Source organism: Microcebus murinus, chromosome 19 (genome assembly GCF_040939455.1).
Source record: "Microcebus murinus isolate Inina chromosome 19, M.murinus_Inina_mat1.0, whole genome shotgun sequence".
Classification (NCBI taxonomy): domain Eukaryota; kingdom Metazoa; phylum Chordata; class Mammalia; order Primates; family Cheirogaleidae; genus Microcebus; species Microcebus murinus.
The window spans coordinates 18,030,918-18,054,158 of NC_134122.1; the positions used below are offsets into that span (position 1 = coordinate 18,030,918).

A 23,241-nucleotide genomic window follows, 5' to 3' on the forward strand; every position below is an offset into this window, starting at 1 on the left:
CAGGAGCTTTGATGGCTTGACAGGGATTACTGTACTGCATAGATTTTCAGTGGAGAAAACTGAGGTCCAAGTAGCTTGTGACTTCAAGTGGATAGCATAATGGCACATATAGAAAGTGATACTTGCGGGGAATATTGGGGTAAACACCAGAGGCCACTCACAGCTGAAAATGACAATCCCAAAGAGTCTGGTCACCCCATTTCCCTGTAACTCATTTCTGTCACACAGGTTGGGTGGTTCTGCTGTTAGAATTGGGGCTTTGTGTAATGTTTTTCTCTACAGTTTATGTAGTAGAAATCATGACTTTTGTATTATGTTATAGGCTGGTTATTTATTAATATTAGAAAGACCAAGTATGCCTCCAAATGTGCCATGATAGTACTTTTGCTTTATGAGATATTTTGAAGACAAATGTGTGCTGACTTCTTTAAAATAGAAGCATAGGTTCTTATTGGCTAAGAATTTACTAATGACAGGTGTTTTTCTTCCCATGGAAGATGTCTTTGCACTATAGAACAAATAAGATTAATGTAGCTCTGCACTAACAGGATGAAAAAAAATGACCTGGTTTTATGGGAAATAGTAAAATGACCATTTTTCCTTTTCTCCTATTGTGAAAGGAAAATGATTTACATAAATTTATACATGTAAGCCTAGATTTACGTACTCAGGGAGGTTATGAAGAGTGCTAAAGACCCCTTTTTGCTTTAGGCAAGAATAATTTCTAACAAATGTAGGTCTGTTTGCTTATAAATACTAATAAACTATTAAAATTGGTATAAGTGAAAGATTTTGTATCTTCAGATGTCTGTGATAAGACTGAGCAGGACAAAGGAGACAAGAAGTATATATGAGAAAAGCCTTTGTTTTAATGGCTATAAAATAATTTTTGAGGTGATTAATCTATAATTAACCATTCCTTTATTTTTAGAGTTTGGTTTTGCTCATATAATTAAGATAAAACTTCATGTATACTAGAAGGAACATTTAGGGGTCAGATTTGATTTTAAATTTCAACTCTGTCATTTACTAGATGTTTCAGCATGGGCAGCCTTCTTCTGAACCATAGTTGCCTATGGGAATAACATTTCAAATTTATACAATCATGATGAGGACAAAGAGATAACAGATATTTTTCCTGGCATCCAGCTGATACTTGGTAAATTTTAATTTCCACCACTGTGTTTTGCAATATCCTAGCAACCCTTCAGCCCCTTGAAACAACATGCCACCAGTTTCAGGGTTCCTCCCCACCCAGATGTGATTTGCTTTTTCCTCCTATTAGATTCCAACCCAGCAAGGGCGAATCACAGTGCAGTGTCTTTGCCATAGTGCAAGGAATATATCTTATAACATGAGAATATGATATATCATCTTTATAAATTTGGCTGGCCAAAATTGGTATTTTTTTCCTTTGACTTATATTTATTTGTTTATTGGTAAAATGTAATACTATCCTTAATCACTTGGACTTTTTTCTTTCCTTTTTAAATTTTTTTTGTGTTTTGTGTGGTTTTTTTGTTTTAGACAGAGTCTCACTCTTTTGTCTGGGCTAGAGTGCCGAGGTGTCAGCCTAGCTCACAGCAACCTCAAACTCCTGGGCTCAAGTGATCCTGCTGCCTCAGCCTCCCAAGTAGCTAGAATTACACCACCATGCCCAGCTAATTTTTTCTATATATTTTTAGTTGGCCAATTAATTTCTTTCTATTTTTTTTAGTAGAGACGGGGATCTTACTGTTGCTCTGGCTAGTCTTGAACTCCTGACTTTGAGCAATCCTTCCGCCTAGGCCTCCCAGAGTGCTAGGATTACAGGCATGAGACAGCGCATGCCAGCCTGTTTTTTTTTTTTTTTTTTGAGTTAATATACTTATTAACATTTTATGAGATGTATTTGAGGCAAATATTTTTAGCATTATGGGCTATATCATATGTATAAAGTCATTCTGAAGATGAGAAACCAGGCAGGAATATCTAAATGTTTGCCCCATACCAGGCCCTGTAGGGGACACATGCACAGAAGATAAAATACATGTTCAGAAGGAGGAAAGCAAAATTAAATAATTTGCATTATTAGCTTGCACTTAAGTCCTAAACTGTAGTGACTGTGTTGAGTGCTTTTCTATGTTAGGCTGAGTATCCCTAAACTAAAACCATATTTCTTTTCCTTAGATTAGGTAAAGTGGAGGTGGGGAGGATGGGAGGGGAAAGAATGGATACCCCTGTAATTTGTTCTAAAAGACAAATATTTTCCAGTTTGCCTTTTAATTTGGAATACACACACATTTGTTTTATTTTTTTTCATTTCTTTTTTTTTTTATTTTAGCATATTATGGGGGTACATGTGTTAAGGTTACATATATTGCCCATGCTCCCTCCCCCTTCGAGTAAGAGCTTCAAGCATGTCCATCTTCCAGATGTTGCACATCTTACTCGTTGTGGTTGTATATACCATCCCCTCCTCCCCCCTCTCACCCTCCTGACACCCTATAAACATTACTCCTATATGTCCACTTAGGTGCTGATCTGTTAATACCAATTTGCTGGTGAGTACATGTGGTGCTGGATTTTCCATTATGGAGATACTTCACTTAGTAGAATGGGTTCCAGCTGTATCCAGGAATATACAAGAGGTGCTATATCACCATTGTTTCTTAAAGCTGAGTAGTACTCCATGGTGTACATATATCACATTTTATTAATCCACTCATGAATTGATGGGCACTTGGGTTGTTTCCACAGCTTTGCGATAGTGAATTGTGCTACTATAAACATTCAAGTGCAGGTGTCTTTTTCATAAAGTGACTTTTGATCTTTTGGGTAGATGCCCAGTAGTGGAATTGCTGGATCAAATGGTAGATCTACTTGTATCGCTTTGAGGTATCTCCATATTGCTTTCCACAGAGGTTGAACTAGTTTGCAGTCCCACCAGCAGTGTAGGAGTGTTCCGCTCTCTCCGCATCCACCTCAGCATTAGTTGTTTGGGGATTTTTTGATAAAGGCCATTCTCACTGGAATTAAGGAATACACACACATTTGAAAAAAGAAAATATACACCGATGTACAGCATAATTTTATTTGATCAAACTCATCAATTTTTTTACTCTTTGATTTCTTGACTCATTTTTTAATGCTAAGCAAACCTACCATTTATCTAGATTTAGAAAAATTTTGCCTATGTTTTCTAAAAGCTGTTTAAAACATTAGCATGTTATAGTATTAACTGTTTAATTTAGCTGAACTTTAGTTTTATACTGTATATTTGGGACTTCTTTTCTAATTGAAAATCAACTAACCATCCTGTATTTCTTAACTAATTTATACCTTCAGTGATTTAATGACAGTTTCTTTATTGTATACATTTGGGGACCCTCTAGAATTTTTTTTTAATTTCAGTGTGTTGGGAGTTTTTTGTTGTTCCTGCTACTAACTTCTCATTGAATTTTTAGGTATTATGTTGTTGTTGTTTGAGTCACAGATGGAAGCCAAAGCTCTCTAGATGTTGCTACAGTATTTTCCAGAACAGGTTTCCAAACTTACTCAGACATGATGACACCCTCCACCAAGTGATACTTGTTTTAAGAAATTCAGATTCTGGCTGGGTGCGGCGGCTCACGCCTGTAATCCTAGCATTCTGGGAGGCCAAGGCAGGAGTATTGCTTGAGTTCAGGAGTTGGAGACCTACCTAAGCAAGAATGAGATTCTGTCTCCACCAAAAAAAAAAAAAAAAAAGAGAGAGAGAGAGAGATAAAATTTAACTGGGTGCTGGTGGCACATGCCTGTAGTCCCAGCTACTCAGGAGACTGAAGCAAGAGGCTCACCTGAGACCAGGAGTGTGAGGTTACAGTGAGCTGTGCCACTGCACTCTAGCCCAGGGAACAGAGTGAGATGCTGTCTCCAAAAATAAAAAATAAAAAAATAACAATAATAAAGAAAGAAATTCAGATTCTGTTTAGTAAGTCTGTGAGGCTGAAGAATCTGTTACTCCTAACCAGGTCTAAAGGAAATATAAGGATCACTGTTCTGGAATTGTATGTTATGGCAGAGAGACTAATGGGTAATCTGACCTTTTTTCTTTCAAAGGATATGCCTGTACATGAAAAATAGATCATCCTACGTTTTGCATCTTATATATTTGGACAAGACTCAATGAATGGATAGATTAACCAAAGATTTTGAAATTACCATATTGTGAATATTGTGGGTGTTCTCCATCTCTGAAAGAAGATCCTGTAATTTAGAACAGATAGAAATTGCTCAGATATATTACTGAAGAGCAGAATTTGGTAATAGGATGATTTTATCCTGAATTTCATTAGTGAAGAAACTCAGAGAAATCAGTGATCTAGGAACCTGGAGAATTGTATCAAGACAAATCAGGTGTGTTTGTCTTTGTGTTGATAATTTAAGGTGGAAGATATTTGGGTAGAAGATAGAGTCCCTTGAGGGAGCAGAGCTAGGTGCCTCCCCAAGACCCAGGAAAATGTGTACTTTTCATTTCTCTAGAATTTGTGAAGTGAATCAAAGCTAAGTGAATTCAATTTTAATATTTATTTTACATTTGATAATCTAATTTTGAACTGATGTTTTTGGTATCTTGCTGTTTGCTATTTTTTCTTATGGACTTTTCAACCCAAACACTAAGACTTGCTTGTGCTTATATAAAATATAAATATACTTTGTTATATTTCATTCTAGTTTTTAAATCTTAATTTTTTTATTTTTTATTTTTTTGAGACAGAGTCTCATTCTGTTACCCTGGCTAGAGTGCCATGGCATCAGCCTACCTCACAGCAACCTTAGACTTCTGGGCCCAAGCAATCCTCCTACCTCAGCCTCTCCAGTATCTGGGACTACAGGCATGCGCCACTATGCCCGGCTAATTTTTCTATATACGTTTTTAGTTGGCCAATTAATTTCTTCCTTTTTTAGTAGAGATGGGGTCTTAAATCTTAATAAGTTTTTTTTGTTTGTTTTTTGAGACAGAGTCTCACTTTGTTGCCCAGGCTAGAGTGAGTGCCGTGGCGTCAGCCTAGCTCACAGCAATCTCAAACTCCTGGGCTCAAGCAATCCTCCTGCTTCAGCCTCCCAAGTAGCTGGGACTATAGCCATGCGCCACCGTGCCCGGCTAATTTTTTCTATATATATTAGTTGGCCAATTAATTTTTCTATTTATAGTAGAGACCGGGTCTTGCTCTTGCTCAGGCTGGTTTGGAACTCCTGACCCTTGAGCAGTCTGCCTGCCTCGGCCTCCCACAGTGCTAGGATTACAGGCGTGAGCCACTGCGCCTGGCCTATTTTATTAAGTTTTCAAATGGCCATTTAATTCAAACTGCTTGCTAAAAATTAACAGAAGTTAATGGATTGGCGAGCATTTAGTATTTTCCAGATCGACTGCTGACACTTAAAGCTTCAGCCATTTATCCACAATAAAAATTATATTGCTGCATCTTATGCTTATTAGCTTAAAAGCCAGACTTCTCTTCTGTGCCGTTTAGCATTCTAGAACTGACTGAAGTTAGTATGGGACAGGGAATGTATATTATACAGGGAAGTATATTATAAATCATCCAGTATGCTTATTAATGAGTGAGAAGAGGATTTTTATAGAAGTATAATGTTTGGCCATGTTTTAAATAAATTTGATTTGTAAACTCATTTTAATTGAATAGAACTGCTCTTTGCATTGTTCAGCTAGCTGGCTTCTTTCCCCTACTGCCCCTACTTAAAATACAAGTAAGTGGAATTCAAGTTATTGGGCCTCAAATACAAGTTGGAAGAAGTTGGCAAATAGTACTTTTGATAGCAGTAAAATGATGCTATGTTTTTCCTTCATTTTCTACTGAAAGCTGCGGAGTGAGAAAGCAACAGAAGTTGGAAATACCTTTCTTTGGAATTTCTTGGTGTAGAGAAATTTGTAATCTACTTTGAAGTTCTTACCAGGTTTGTGCCTTTGGAAAAATCTGTGCCCCAGTGTGAGAATGTTGCCACTCTTCATCAGGAAACTGGAAGAATCAATTTCACCCAAACCAGTTCTTCCGCTGATTATTAGGCATATTTTTTAATGTCACTGTTGTTGAAAGCTACCGTATTATTTTAGTGGAGCAGCTAGAATAATTGATTTGAGAGTTTAAGATTAAAGAGAATATGTTTACCTATTATAAACATTAACAGTAGAGAAGAAAGAGATAATATATGTGATGTTTCCTGATAAACAGTTGAATTTTAATGTGCTAGGTTATATGCTAACTTTTCTTTCATCTACAAGGATCTTATTTTGTGGCCCTTAATAGCATAAAATAATTAAAGTGAAGATTTTAAAGAATGTTTATAGATCATACTTGTAAAAATATCATTTGGACAATTTTACTTTAAGGATTTTTTAAGCATCAAACATTCAGAATTTAACCTAGTTATTTGAAATGAAAAATTTTGTCTTGTAATTTTTAAAAGCCTTACTTTGGGATTTGTTAGTAATGCTTTAGTAGGCTTTTGTCTTGCTAATACTGCCTAATTTTATCTGTTTGAGAAGGTAGGAAATTTTTTCTTAATAAAAATAAAAGATACTTAGGAATATCCTATATTGTTGCTCTTGTGTAAGAATAACATTTTCCAGGATCTTTCATTGGTACATACCATCTTGTTAGCAAAGAGCCTAACCTTATGGTTTTGTGTTTCCTATATAATTACGAATATTGAGATTAGAAATAGTAATTCTAGGTAAATTGTAAAGTTCTACAAAAGCAGTGTTAAAAGCACTCTATATTCTACAGATGTTAATAAGTAATATTTTTAGCTGGTAGTTTTGGCTTTTTCAAACCTTTTAATTCAAATGCAAATTTATATGTGGTGCTTTTATTTTCTGGAGGTCACCTTAACACTTCATTCTGTTAAAGTGATGTGTTAAAATGGCATTTTGTATGCCATGCCTATTCTGCCAGTATTTTAGAAGATTTACAGTGTAGCCAATATGAAAACTATTATACAAAGCCAAATTGTAGACTTTGGAAGGATAGGAATAATCTTAAGTGCTTGAGATATTAAGACATGGAAATTGGTGTTTTGGGAGTTGGTAGTAATCAAAGATAGCTGATTCATATTTAAATTGTTTCTATTAAACTTATAGTCAAAGTAAAGTTCATTTATTAAATATTTTCTGAAATACGCATACTAAAATGGCATCAAATGTTATTTTAAGGATTTAAAGAAGTAAATATTAAAATGGTGTTTTCACAAATTTAAAACTTGGTATATTTAGAACTTTAGATGTTAAATAGTCTAATATCCTTGGTTTTTCACTTAAACATAAAACAATTGCTATAGTTTTTTCAATTTATAGGTTTTATTTTTTTTAAACTTTTAGGTTTACAGAATGTTATTTTTACATGAGAAATGTTAGAAAGCTCATATAGTAGTAAAACTTAGCAAATGTTAATAATTTAATTGTATTATTGGGCCATTTCATCGGTTCAAAAAATGGGATGTCCTGATTTGGAGCACAATTTAGGAAAATGTTGGTTTGAATTCTTTGAATAAGTAATTTTTCCATTCTTAAAAGTTTAACTTGTTTTATTTCTTAGCTAATTCAAATTTTTCCCATCTCCTTTAAACTGTTAAATAGATGGGTTGGGTCACAGTATGGCAAAAAAAATCTAAAAATAGAGCTGTTTGCTGGATATATATCTTTTAAACTAGCTAAGTGAAATTCTGTTTTTTTGAAATATTTTTCTCAGTATTATAGACTATGTAATGTTAGGGCTAATTAGAGAATCCTTTCACATTAATGATCACACTGATTGAACTTGTCTTGCTGTGTACATACTGGCTTTAAATTTTTTTTAGAGCAGAGGTTTATTGAAAACTACAGATTTATTAAGCGGTATACTAACCAGTTACTATTATCGTCCATACTCTTTCTCTTGATCAGTCTCTCTCTCTCTTCTTTACTGGTTCTTGATTATTCCACCACTTGAATGTTGATATTCCACAGTGTTTAATCCTCAGTATTGTTCTATATTGTTCTTTAGATTCAGTCATTTTGTATATGCTGACAATTCTTGAATTCTTCATTCAAGCAACAGTTTTTGAGCATTTGCTGTGTTTGTTATAGGGGATGCTAGTGATAAAGTGAGGGAGAAATAAGAACCCAGCACTTAAAGAGCACCTTGGCTGCAATGCAAGTGATTTGAAGAGTTTTACCAGAATGGAGGAGGGAAAATTGGTTGTCATAAAATGCTTTTGAGATCAACTCAATCTGGGACAGGGGTTTGATTAGTTGTTTCCTAGACAAGATGAACAGAAAGATTTGCAAGAAAGGTATTTAGGCATTTTGAGCAAATGAAAGAGCATGATACCCTTTGGGGAATTATAAGTGTTTGGTGTATTTATAAAAGAGAATGAAATGAATATGGATGTAGCAGGATATACACCTGGGAAAATGATAGAGAGGGGCCATGCCAAGGAGTTTAGATTAATTCTGATAGTGATTTTAAGATACAGATAACTTGGGGCAGGTAGACGATAGGTTTGGGGAGTTGTGAAAGTAGGTGGATCAGGCATCAAGACTAGAGTCCAGGAGACCTAGTAGGAGGTTTTTGTAAAAATAAATTGATGAGGGCCTAAATCACATTATGGCATTGGAAACACAAGGATGCATTTGAATTTTATCAAGGAGGTAATCTGTTGGGCCTGCTGACTGACTACATGGAGAGAGATAGGGAGAAACTGGGGTAGATATTCCTGCTGGAGTTACTAGATAGTTAAGCCATTCATGGAAATGAATACTTTCTCTCCTACTGCTCTGGCAGTTAGGACTTGTTCTTGCTTTTACTTCTCTTCTGTCTGCTGCTTAAACACATTCTTTAGCTCTTTTCATTTCTTCTCATTCTACAACTCTAATATTAAACTTCTTTTTCCACCTGTATATTGAATCTTAAGTCCATAATTTTATTGCAAACTTTTTTGAACTCTAGAACCATATATTCAATTGCATTCTATGCATGAATATTCCATAACAGAGGTTCTCAAAGTTGATCTGAGGATAACCTTTATAACTGAAACTCTTTCATGAGATCCATACGGTCAGAACTATTTTCATAACAGAAAGACTTTATTTGTCTTTTCACTCTTGTTCTCTCACAAGGATATACTGGAGTTTTCCAGAGGCAACATAATGTGAAATATCATAACAAATTGGAGCAGAAGCACATGTGAGAATCCATCTGCTTTCTGTTAAGCCACATATTAAAAGAGATTTGGGAAAATGTAAAACAATGCCATGCTTCTCATTGATTTTGTTCTGGAAAATACAGTTGTTTTTTAAAAAGTATATTTACACTTTTTTCGTTTGTTTGTTTGTTTTTTAGTTTCTTCTATCCTGACATCTACGTATTTATGTTGATATGCAATGGGTTTATTTTTTACATGAATTAATCTTTAAAAATTTTCTGCTTAAACTTATAATATGGTAACTACACATACATATAACCTATATGAACAAAACCATTTGGAGTTCTCTATTTTTAAGAGTTTAAAGGAGTCTTGAGCCGATAATGTTGGAAATTGCTGTCCTTTACTAACAACAAACCTAAGGATATCTAAAACAAAACTCGGCTGGGCGCAGTGGCTCATGCCTGTAATCCTAGCACTCTGGGAGGCCAAGGCAGGCGGATTGCTCGAGGTCAGGAGTTCGAAACCAGCCTGAGCCAGACCCTGTCTATACTAAAAATAGAAAGAAATTAATTGACCAACTAAAAAATATATATATATGAAAAATAAGCCGGGCATGGTGGCACACGCCGGTAGTCCCAGCTACTCGGGAGGCTGAGGCAGTAGGATCACTTGAGCCCAGGAGACTGAGGTTGCTGTGAGCTAGGCTGATACCACATCACTCACTCTAGCCTGGGCAACAAAGTGAGACTCTGTCTCAATAAAAATAAATAAATAAAAATAAAAATAAACTCATTCTCTCTCGCATACTTCCTAAAATTGATTTAGTCTTCTATTTCATATCTTGGTAAATAGTACTACTATCTTGCCAGATTTCAGGCCAGAAACCTGGGGGTCATCCTTTATTCCTCCTTTTCTTACCCAGATGATAATAGTAATCACTGACATTTATTATTGACCATGTGCTAGGTACTGTTCTCTTAGTTCTTTGCAATCATTATCATGTTAAGCTTCACAACACCCCTATGTGGTGTCAGTATTAATACGTATTCCTATTTTAGAGATGAGGCAATCAAGGCACAGTGTGGTTAAGTACCTTGCCCATGGTCATACAGCTAGTAAGTTGCAGAACTGAGACTTGAATCCAGCCAGTCTTTTGAACCTGCCCTTCTTTGTTCTGGAACAGTTTATGTAAGATTAATATTACATGTTTCTTGAGGCTTTCTCCCTACTCCATTTCTCCTCTCCTAAAGTCATCTGGATCTGGTGCTTTTTAGTTTTTATATATTTTTTTAGTCCATATTAAGTCCAATTAAGGGTCTTGCTAGGTTGCCCAGTCTGACCTTGAACTCCCAGGTTTATGATCCTCTCATCTAAGCCTCCCTAGTAGTAGGGACCTGACATAATGCCCTATATTTTTTTAAATTTAATTTTTTTGCCTGGGGCTTTTTGTAGAAATAAACCTTGGAAGACCTTTTCAAGGTTTTCTGTTATTATACTATAGGATCTTCTACTTCTGTGAGCCTATTTTGGTAAATTATATTTTATAGAGTAGAGGCTGGAAAAACTACAGCCTGCAAGCCAGATCTGGCCTGGTTTTTTGTTTTTTTTTTTTGAGACATAGTCTCGCTTTGTTGCCTAGGCTAGAGTGAGTGCCGTGGCGTCAGCCTCGCTCACAGCAACCTCAATCTTCTGGGCTCAAGCAATCCTACTGCCTGAGCCTCCCGAGTAGCTGGGATTACAGGCATGCGCCACCATGCCCGGCTAATTTTTTCTATATATATTAGTTGGCCAATTAATTTCTTTCTATTTATAGTAGAGACGGGGTCTCACTCTTGCTCAGGCTGGTTTCGAACTCCTGACCTCGAACGATCCACCCGCCTTGGCCTCCCAGAGTGCTAGGATTACAGGCGTGAGCCACCGTGCCCGGCCTTGGCCTGGTTTTATATATGAAATTTTATTGTAACATAGTCACATCCATTCATTCATTTACCTGTTATTTATGACTGCTTTTGTACTACTGTGGCAGACTGAGTAGTTGTGGCAGAGACCGAATGGTCTGTAAAGTCTAATATATCTCTCTCTTATCCTTTACAAAAAGAGTTTGCCAACCTCTGTTACGTAATATTGTTTTCAGTTTAGCTGGGGTTTAGATTTTATTGGTATACATGGTACATAGTATTTTTTGTCTTTCCAGAATCTGTGTTTGAAGTTATGCCTTCCTTTTTTATTCCCAGTACAATTTATATCTTTTTGTTCTCATTGTTTGGATTACTAAAATTTTGACTGACTTACTGGTAATAGTGTTATGTTTGTGTTCCATCTTGAACTCTGCTTTGCAACAATTTAAATGTCATCAAACTTAGAGATATATGTTTCTTAATAGTAAAAAGATAAAGTATGGTAGTATTGATCAATGAAACTATGTAGCCCTGATGGGTAATTTCATAAATTTCTCCATTTCTTCTATGCTAAATAATCTATTCAGATTTCTTGCCTCTTCTATGGCCAGTGTTAAGTTGTTCCCTCTTCCAGCCTTTCAAACTGTTATTTATAGAGTTGATATAAAGAAGTATCTTAATTTTAGAAAATCATTTCTTATTTTTTATTTTCATCTTTTAAAAAATATGCTAACTAGTAGTCTTTTTTCATAGAACTATGTGTTGGATTTGTTGGTTGTTTTTTTTTTTTGAGACAGAGTCTCACTTTGTTGTCCAGGCTAGAGTGAGTGCCGTGGCGTCAGCCTAGCTCACAGCAACCTCAAACTCCTGGGCTTGAGTGATCCTTCTGCCTCAGCCTCCCGAGTAGCTGGGACTACAGGCATGTGCCACCATGCCCGGCTAATTTTTTATATATATATCAGTTGGCCAATTAATTTCTTTCTATTTATAGTAGAGACGGGGTCTCACTCTTGCTCAGGCTGGTTTTGAACTCCTGACCTTGAGCAATCCGCCCGCCTCGGCCTCCCAAGAGCTAGGATTACAGGCGTGAGCCACAGCGCCCGGCCTGTTGGTTGTTTTTTAAAGTCATTGATTTCTACTTTTGTTTGTACTAATTCCTTTTTTCTATTTACTTTAGTTTTTTTTTTTTTTTTTTTTTTTTTTTTTTTTTTTTAGGCCTTCTTGAGTTGGATACCTTATGTCCTTTCTTGTTTGTTGGAAATAAGACTATGGAGGGTGGGAGGAACAAAAGAAAGACTATGAATTTTTCTTTGAGCACTAGTTTAACTATACCTTAAAATTATTATTATTTTTTTTTTTGAGACAGAGTCTCACTTTGTTGCCCAGGCTAGAGGGAGTGCTGTGGAGTCAGCCTAGCTCACAGCAACTTCAAACTCTTGGGCTCAAACAATCCTTCTACCTCAGCCTCCCAAGTAGCTGGGACTACAGGCATGCACCACCATGCCCGGCTAATTTTTTCTATATATATTTTTAGTTGTGCAATTAATTTCTTTCTATTTTTAGTAGAGACGGGGTCTCGCTCTTGCTCAAGCTGGTCTTGAACTCCTGACCTTGTGCGATCCGCCGGCCTCGGCCTCCCAGAGTGCTAGGCCTTAAAATTATTAAATGCAGCCCTTTCACTATTTTCTTGACAACCCTGTAGTTTGGTATTTATTTCCTCTTCAACTTGAAATTTATTTAAGGTAGTTTTTGCTAGTTTTATAATTTCTAGTGATATATTTTAACCAGGAAATATGCCCTCCATATTTATAGTCTTTTCAATTTATTGATGTTTTCTTAGTGCTGTATGGTGTGTGTGTGTGTGTATGTGTGTGTGTGTGTGTGTGTGTGTGTGTGTGCATGTTAACTTCTTACAACTGTTTCATGGGCACTTGTCAAAAAGATGTTTTCAAGGTACATAGTTTTGCTTGTTCTTAGTTTTTTCTCTTTTTCTGTCCTTGTATTTTACATGTTTTGATACTGTGAGGTTTGGAATATAAAAATTTTAACTGCTTATATCTTTTTAGTTGTTTCTTATAAATATGAAATTTCTCTTAATGGATTTTTTTCTCTTTGAATTTTCCTTTGTCTGATAGTAATATTGTTTTCATTTAAATTTTCTTAGCATTTGTTGGTGGTATGTTTTTATACTTTTTCTTTCAACTTTCCTGCCTTGTTTTCATGAGCGCTTTTTGCAAAGTATATTTCTTAATTTTGTTTCTCTTTACCCAATTTAAGAGGCTTTATATTTTAACAAGTGAATTTAACCCATTCACATTTATTATAATACAAATATTTTGGGACTTATATTTAACATCTTATTTTGTGTTAAGCAGAATTTTGGATTTTTTAAAAATTCCATTTTCTGTGTCTGTTAAATGGATCAGCTTTTCTAATTTTCTAATTTTTTTCTCCCTTTTAATGGTTTGGGTCCCAACTGACATATGTAACTTAAATTTTTAACTACACATATATGATAGCCCAAATTATTCAATATTTATATATTACCTAGCAACCCCTGACCCCCCACCTACACCTACTGTTAGCTTCTCCTTTAGTCATACATCACTAATATATATACCACCCCACTCCACCGTGCCTTTTTTTTGAGACAGAGTCTTACTCTGTTGCCCTGTGTAGAGTGCAGTGGTGTCATCGTAGCCCACTGCAACTTCATACACCTGGGCTTACGTGATGCTCCTGCCGCAGCCTCTTCAGGAGCTGGGATTGCAGGCGTGTGCCACAACACTTGGCTAATTTTCTTCTATTTTTTGTAGAGATAGGGTTTTGCTCTTGCTCAGACTAGGTATATCCCATTTTATATCTGAAATTCGACATTATTTAGTTTAACTTTGTAATCAGTTCTTACATTTTCTTTTTTTTTTTTTTTTTTTTTTTTTTTTTTTTTTGAGACAGAGTCTCACTTTGTTGTCCAGGCTAGAGTGAGTGCCGTGGCGTCAGCCTAGCTCACAGCAACCTCAAACTCCTGGGCTCGAGTGATCCTTCTGCCTCAGCCTCCCGAGTAGCTGGGACTACAGGCATGTGCCACTATGCCCGGCTAATTTTTTATATATATATATCAGTTGGCCAATTAATTTCTTTCTGTTTATAGTAGAGACGGGGTCTCGCTCTTGCTCAGGCTGGTTTTGAACTCCTGACCTTGAGCAATCCGCCCGCCTCGGCCTCCCAAGAGCTAGGATTACAGGCGTGAGCCACAGCGCCCGGCCTAGTTCTTACATTTTCTTAATGTCTTTACTGGTTTTAGTAAGTTTTCTGGCCCCAGAAAAGCATACCTATCTCAGCCTTGTTTTCCACGTAGTATTTTACTGATGAGAAGTAGTGCATCAGTTATCTGAGTTTTTGAAGTAGGGGTGGGGATTACTGGGTGACAAATATAGGTATAGCTTCTAAACTTCTGGTCACTTCTGATTTAGTGTTAGGGTTCTTATACATGTCTTCATGTAGGTCATTCACAGTGTTTGCATGTAGGCTATCTTTTAAATGTATAAAGAGCATTTTCCTATGCTTTCTCACATAAATAACACCTTCCTTGAGTATAAAATTGTCACAGTGTTATTTTTTTAGAATGCTTAGTTTTTTAAATAATAAAGTGGCAAACAAATACCATACTGAGTCCAGTACAAAGCATGTAAAATCCAAGTTAGAGTTTTTATGTTCCCTATAATTTCATAGTTACATATACAGTTGTACCTCTATATCTTCAGGGAATTAGTTCCAGGACTCCCCATGGATACTAAAATCTGTGGATGTTCAAGTCCCTTGTATAAAATAGTGTAGTATTTACACATAACCTATGCACATCTTCCTGTATACTTTAAATCATCTCTAGATTATTTATATCTAATACAGTATAAATGCTATATAAATAGTTATATTTTTTAATTGTTGTATTGTTATTTTTTAAGTATTTTTGATCTGTGGATGGTTGAATTTTTGGATGAGGAACCCACAGATACGGTGGGTCTACTGTACTTTATCTTCCTTTGGTTTTGGAAGTACTTTAGAATATGCTAATGCCATATTGTCTTCACAAAATGTTTTTAATAGCTAATATTTGTTACTGTTTAAGGCACACAAAGGAATGTACATTATTGCTACATATTAGAAGCATTAAATTGTTTGGGAGGCAAAATTTTCATATATAATTAGGCTCAGAAAGCACTTTATCCAGATTATCTATAAGAGGCTTGTTAGTGTCAAGAAGAAGGAAAAGGATTCCAAGCAACAGATAGGAATGTTTGTAATTTTTTGCAGTAATTTCTCCTGTACTATAATTTGCTTGTATTACTTTGGAAAAAATGAAATCATATTGAAAAAAATAAGGGTAAAAAAATAAAAGTATTAGTGTGACTGATATAGACTAACTCCACCAGATGTTCAGAGAAGAAAGACAATAGGGAGGCTAGATTGTTAACCGAAGGGAGGCTCTGGAGCTGAGAGTGTGGAAGAGGAAGTTGGGCAACTGTTGTAAGCAACACAGGTGACCACAGCTTTTATCAGAGCATCATATACATTGTAGGCATTTCATAAATATTTATCTTATTTAGGCCACAATAGCTTCTGTTTACTGGATGGTTACAGTATGTTGGGCACTTGACCAAGACTGTCCCTACTTTAAAGAGCATTAAATTATCTGGGAGGCACAATTATAGAGTAGAAAGATATAGAGATAACCCAGGTAGTGAGTTATGGGGCTGTTTTAATTAAATCCAGGACTGGAGCTCTTAACCATTGAATGGAGTTTTCTGTGAGTGTCCTCACCAGTAACATGAAGGTGTTTCCCTTCCCTTATCTGGTAGTGGTATCTGTAAAGATGTATCAAAATTTCACAGGTACATTAAACTGCTACAAAAGTATTATCAGGTATTGTGCCAATTATTAAATAATAGCCTTAGGTTCTGTGCTTTATAAACATTAGCACATTTAACCTTAGGATAGCCCTGTGAAGTATAGATATTATCCCTGTTTTACTGAGGAGATAGCAGGTCAGTCAGGTTTATACAACTTGCCCAAAGACACAAAGCTCTTAGTAAAGTAAAGGGAGAACTGGGATTGAACCTGGGTCTGTCTGGCATGAAAAGCTCATGCATATTCCATGCCATCTCTTTGTAGTTTTAGAGATTGAGTATATTTTCACTGGTTTAAAGCTTTTCCATCAGTTTATTTATTTTGTTTCTTTTAGGAGTCCAGAAATTCACTATTTACAGTTTCTTATTTATTTTTCGTATTTGCTTAAGATAGAGTATCCAAATTCTCTAATTTTGATTAATCTCATAGATTTAATTCTTTTATCTTTATATTTATTTCTTTATTCTGAGTTTGTCTTCTCTGATTCAGACTTGACATTTTAACAGTGAAAACCATTGTTAACTTTGCTTTTTTGTAAGGAAACCAGCAGGATATTTTCTACCCTTGTGTTCTTGTGTTGTCTTCCAGAGTTTAAAAAATATGGACCAAACATATTAAAAAGAGGCATAATAAGAAGAGTTACCAGAGAATTGAGGATTCTTATAGGACTACCAAAAATTGATTTGCCTCATTTGTTTTTTTAGTCAATGTATGTTTCATGGTTATGTAATGAGTGCTTGTTCTCTGATTAGAGTATAATATGGCAAGAGAGATAGCAAGCATAAGTTGTCACCCTGGCCAAGGGTCTTTATGCCGTTATTGGGTAGGTAGTTAACAGAAGTAAAATTTGACTCTTGGCAGTAATTCTAAGAAAGCCTGAGTCCATGTATGAGGATATCCCTGCACACTTAAAGCTTCTGTTTCTTTAGGATTATTTTTCTTAGTGCCTTTGAATTTAGATGGCTTACTATGGAGGTATACTTTACTGGCTAATCTTTTCCACCCCTTTTCTTTTGTTGGGATTAGTGCCAGAACAGATAAAGCCCAGTGTAAGCCAGCCTCAGCCTGCCAACTCTAATAACGGCACTTCCACAGCAACCAGCACTAATAATAATGCCAAGCGAGCTACAGCCAACAATCAGCAGCAGCAACAGCAGCAGCAACAGCAACAGCAGCAGCAGCAACAGCAGCAGCAGCAGCAGCAGCAGCAACAGCAGCAGCAGCAGCAACAGCAGCCACAGGCTTTGCCTCGGTATCCTCGTGAAGTACCTCCACGATTTCGCCACCAGGAACACAAACAGCTTCTAAAGAGGGGTCAGCATTTTCCTGTCATAGCAGCAAACCTGGGATCTGCTGTTAAAGTGTTAAACAGCCAGTCAGAAAGCAGTGCTTTAACAAATCAACAGCCACAAAATAACGGAGAGGTGCAGAACAGCAAAAACCAGTCAGGTGAGAGAGTTCTTACAGATTCAAACTTTGTCATCATTAGCAGTATAGCAAGTTTATAAATTCATAGCTTTTTGGTGATGTATTTGTATCCATCAGTATCTGGGCTTTCTTATAATTCTGTACAGAGAGTTATGAATGGGGATTTTTAAAATATTTCCTATAAGTTACCTGCCCATGCTACTTTAAAAATGATATTTTAGCCACTTACTCTCCCTTTAGGTTTTACTCATATTAATAAGGAGGTTATAGCTTAAATTGACTATAAGACTGTAGCTAAAATTGGGTACTTCCCCCCAAGTTATGTGCCAAGCAGTTACACATATTATTGCATTTAATATTTCAACAACCCTGTGAGATGTAGTTCTTATCTCCACTTTTCAGTAGAGGAAACTGAGGCACCAAGACATTAAATAACTTGCCCAAGATCATTCAGTTACCGCATGCCATAAAAAGACTGACACTCATGAAAATTATGTTGAAACAGCAAATGCATTCAATTACTTGCCTCAGAATGGCTTTTCTTGGCTCAATAATGATTGTAAAGCAGAAAATAGTATGTGATTACAAGTTTTCTCAAGGTCCAGTTTGTTTCAGCATGTTCTGATAGGTTTTGATAATTGGTTGGTCTGTCCATCCATTTATCCAGCCATGTTAAAGCTTTACCACAAGCCAGATAGAGAATTAGGTGATAGAGTCGAGGGGAATCAAGGTTCCCATACACGAAAACACCTATAGAGGCAGTATAGCATACTGATGAAGAAAAACATCTCTAGAGCCAAATGGACCTGATTGTTAAGTCCCAGCTCCACCATGTCTCAGCATGCATGACCTTGGGTAGGTTACTTAATTGCTCTGTGTGTCTGAACAGCCTGTCCTAACTGTTCCAGATAGAGTTAATCACTTTTTACTCTATACTATCTTATATATAGCAAGAACTACTCTGTACATTATAATATATTATGGTATTTCACAGCTAATAAGTAGCAGATCCTGGACTCACATCAAGATCTGTCTGACTCCAAAGCTATGCTCATAACCACCATGCTGTGCTTTGGCAACATGCTGGATGTGATAGGTAAGGAGGAAGAGGACACAAATGTGAGTTTTCTAGCATAGGTACTTAGAGCAGCACATTGTTCTTGGAAAGGATACAAATTTAAGTTATCATCCTGAGTTAATACTTATTTCCTACTTTCCTAGCCACTTATTACCTGTGTGAGTTTGGTCAAATAACTCATCTGACCCTCTTTTCTAATCTGTAAAGTGTAGACAATAGTACCCAACCCTGCAAGGTTACTTGGAGGTTTAATTATATGAATGTTAAAGTAATTAGCTTTAGTGCCTAATGTTTAGATGCTGAATAAACTATCTTCCCCTTAACAGAGGGGGAAGACTTCTATAGAAAGACTTGTACTCTTGAAGAAGAGTTTGGTTTAGACATATTACATCTAATGCCAAGTATAGGTAATTAGTCATTTGACAGTCATCTGGGAAGTCAGGTTGGAAGCAGATGTATTGTTATCAGCATAATAAAATATGTGGTTCAAAACCTTGGGAGAGGTTAAACAACAAATGTTTGAGTACTTACTGTGAGCTAAGCAAAGCAATGTGATAATTAACAAAACAAATGGTGAGGTAGAATAGTATATTTAGAAAATATGTCAAATAATGCTTTTTCAGTTTGGGAGATGAGAGAACAAAGCTATTTTTGAAATGGAAACAACAGGAGTATAAGAATCTTCCCAAAAATGACCATGGGTCAAAAAAACCATAATGTTGCAAGTGTGTATTCAGATGAGAAGAAGGCTTTAGGCATGGGCATAAGAAGAACTTTTCAAAACAGGCTGAGAAGGAAAAAATATCCAGCCTGTTTCTCAAAGAACTTAACAAGGGTGGACTACATTAATGTGGAGGTTAAGATGGAAGTTAGGAGGGTGTAGCAATCTGAGATCTGGAATTAAATCCCTAAACAACTAGAGAATGCAGATGATGAAGCCAAAGCATTCCGAAGAAGAACCAGATTTATACTTTTGTCTTTTTTAAAACATTTGTGAATCCCACTTACCAGCATATTTTACATATTTCTTTGTGGGTGCTACTATGAATGGTAATAGGAACTTTAGCCATAATATAGACCATTGGGAGTCAGTGAAGTCAGAAGGCTTCTTAGAGAACTTAGGTCTGTTTAGCTGCTAAAAAGTTACAATAATGATATGGTGACTAATCCTGTATTAACTCTTTCAGTACTTATTTTACAGATTGGATAGTATCATCTTTATCTTACAGATTAGAAATTAGCCTACTGGTCAGTGAAGAACAGTATATTAGACAATATAAGCAGCATGATCAATGGCCCAGAAATGTGAAAATTGTTTGTCGTGGACTACGTGTAGTTCAGAATTGTGGGAGCATAATGTGAACTGTTTTTATTTTTGTCTATTTTTATTTGGCTTTTTTTTTTTAAACAGAGGTGGTTAATGGAGTAGATGTGGCATTTAATGTGATACATAGAAATTCACTTAACAGCTTTCATGGTATAACGGTACTGAATATGCCTCCCTGTCTTCATATAAAATAATACATTTCTCATTCAGAAAGTAGGGAAATTACCTAGATGAGATTGGGTTTTTCTAAAGCAGAAGCCACAAACTAAATGCCTTCAAGGGCTTAGCAGGTGGTATATGAAGTAAGTGATGAAAAGGAGTGATGTTACTGGTGGTGACTGTATTGATTTTGTATCTTTCCTAAATACTCTTTATTTATTTATTTATATTTATTTATTTATTTCCCTGTGCTGGTCAGACAATGCTGCAGGCTAGCCCTGGGCTTCAAGTTTGTGGCTGTGCCTCAAACACTTATTGATGTTTTTTGGGTTTTTTTTTTTTTTTTTGAGACAGAGTCTCACTTTGTTGCCGAGGCTAGAGTGAGTGCCGTGGCTTCAGCCTAGCTCATAGCAACCTCAAACTCCTGGGCTCAAGCGATCCTTCTGCCTCAGCCTCCAAAGTAGCTAGAAGTACACCACCATGCCTGGCTAATTTTTTCTATATATATTAGTTAGCCAATTAATTTCTTTCTATTTATAGTAGACATGGGGTCTTGCTCAGGCTAGTTTCGAACTCCTGACCTTGAGCAATCCGCCCACCTCAGCCTCCCAGAGTGCTAGGATTACAGGCGTGAGCCACCGCACCTGGCCATATTGATGGTTTTAATTGAGAATTAAGATCTCTTTTTTTCAGTTGATTGCTTAGAGCCCTAAGGGGTCAGGCCTTGAAATTCTGGGGTTCATTGGCCATGTAATGAAGGATTTAGGTAGACAAGTATGCCCATCAGGGCTGGCAGCAACATTGTTCTTAAGAGCAAAAGTGTTCTATCCTACTTTTTATTATCCAACTGATATGATCCATGCAATAAAGTTAAACAGGTGAGAATAGTGAACACTTGAATACCCTCCACCCAGATCCAACAGTTATTAACATTGTCCCATCTTGTCTTCACACACACCTTTTCTGTCTCTGTGTCTCTTTCTCATGTATATTAATACAACAAATGCACACATGTGTACATGTTTACTATTGTTGAACCAATTAAAAGCAAGTTGTAAACATCATGACAATTTACTTTTAATACGTCCACAGGTAATTATCCTAAAAATAAGGATTGTATGGCCTATACAACCACAATACCATCATCACCTCTAAGCAAAAGAATATTTACAGTTTAATAAGATCTTCTAGAGCTTGTGTTCATATTTCTACTGGTTGCTGCAAAAATGTATTTTTTTGTTTGTTCGCAGTATTATACCATTTATATTTTACATATGCACACACACTTTTTTCCCTCCCTAGAGACAGGATCTTGCTTTGTTGCTGAGGCTGGAGTGCAGTAGTGCAGTCATAGCTAACTGCAATCTCCAATTCCTGGGCTCAAGCAATCTTCCCGCTTCAGCCTGCCAAGTAGCTGGGACTACAGGCACCTACCACAGTGCCCACCTAATTTTTCAATTGTTTGTAGAGATGAGGTCTCACTGTTCCCCAAACTGGTCACATACTCTTGACCTCAAGCGATCCTCCCACCTGACCTTCCCAAAGTGCTACACCCGGCCCATTCATATAAAATGTAAAGCTTGCAAAACAACAGTGATTAGTATTGGGATACCCACTGGGGAAGGCAGGAGATGATATCAGAGAAGAGGGTACACAGGAGTTTTTTCCTGCTATATTAGTAATGTATTTCTTAAGGTGGGGGCATATAGGTATTTTTTATATTACTCTCTATAGACTTTCCTGTGTTAGAAATATTTCTTTTATTTTTCAAAAAAACTCAAAGGACATTTGAGGTATAATAGTGAATGACCAATAACTGGGATGTTTTAACCAAAAATGTTAACATTACAGTTTCTAGAGATGTTTAAAAATTAAAATACAGTCTAAGCACCTGTACTCTTGCATTGATTTTTTTTTTCCAATGCAGCTTACATCTTTGCTATTTTTTAACTTTTACTCCTTGCTCTCAACTTGCACCTTCCCCTTGGTCTATAAACATATTCAAGTCTCTGCTATCCTTAAAAAAAAATTCCTTTAAACCGCCATATCTTGAGGCTATTACAGAATTTCTCTCCTTCCCTTTTTTCCAGAGTTCTTGAAGGAATAGTCTAAACTTGCAATTTCTAATACATTACGTCAGTCCTCCATAATCTGGCTTCTGCTCACTGGACTAAAATAGCTCTACTACTAAAGTCATTGATTTCCTGAATGTCAAATCCAGACCTTTCCACTCCCAGCCCCCAATTGTGGTTTTAAAAAAAAAGTCTTTTCCATTTTTATCTTAGTAGGTGTCTACATTTTTTGTTGATTATTTCCTCTCTCTTAAAGCTCTTTCATTCCTTGTCCTCTGTGCCACCGTATATCCTTTGTTTTCCTCATGCCTCTGTGCTCCTCTTTTATGTTTTGCATAGTTTTTCTTTGTAAGCTCTCAGATTTTATTTTCTCCCAAGGTTTTATTTCAAATCTCCCCACATTTTAGGTGCATGTTTTCTGGATGTCTTCAGCTGTCGTTGGACCCCTCAAATGCAATATACACAAACTTGAACTCATTCATTTTGCCCCCATACCTCTTCCTCCTTCTGGGTCCTTTTGGTTAAAAGATTGATACCCCCATTCATGCAATCACTCATCTAGAAACCTTGAAATTATGCTTTATTCTTTCCTCTCCTTCATGTCTCAAAGGCCACTGGGTTTACCAGGCCCTACTGGTTTTACCTCCAAAATTCATCTTTGTGTTTTCCTGTCTCCCCTTACTTACTGTTGCCATCACTTGCCCTGGTTGAGATGTTCACTCTCTGGTCTAGAGCAGCATCTCCAAGAATGTCTTCTGTAGCTGACTCCCTACAAGCTTCACCCTGTCTCTCAAACCAGAAACCAGTGGTATTGCTTTTGTCTTCTTTAATCTAGAACGGAAATTGGCTTGGGGCCTATTTTAGTCCATCTTTATTGGAAGACTGCCGTGCCCATTCATTTATATATTGTCTGTGGCTGCTTTCAAGCTATGATGGCATAGTTAAGTAGTTGCCACAGACCATCTGGCCTGCAAAGCCTAAAATATTTAGTAACAGAACCTCTACAGAAGTCGTTTGCCAACCACTGGATCAAAGACTGTGTGACAACTGAAAGAGACATTTTGAACTTTTATACTTAAGAGCTATTTGAAATTGTACATCTAAGGTTCTCTCATATTCTCAGTGGTACCATCTCATACTTTTGGAAACACTGTAAAACCTAAGTATGATTTACTTTTGAAGCTCTCCCCCTTCTGGCAAAAT

General features: G+C 36.4%; 1 protein-coding gene across 8 annotated transcripts in view; it reads left to right on the forward strand.

Moving 5' to 3' along the window:
• The window catches only part of TNRC6A (trinucleotide repeat containing adaptor 6A), a 105,944-nt gene that overhangs the window by 39,438 nt on the left and 43,265 nt on the right, over window positions 1-23,241 (forward strand). For 6 of the 8 annotated variants that reach the window (XM_012780141.2, XM_075995186.1, XM_075995187.1 and 3 more), the window contains one exon: window positions 17,001-17,423. The exons of 1 other annotated variant lie outside the window; for it this stretch is intronic. In XM_012780141.2, the coding sequence (XP_012635595.2) occupies window positions 17,001-17,423 (423 nt within the window). Of the gene's footprint in view, window positions 1-17,000; window positions 17,424-18,402; window positions 18,499-23,241 lie in introns of those variants that run through there. One more of the 8 variants, XM_012780148.2, reaches the window with a different exon arrangement.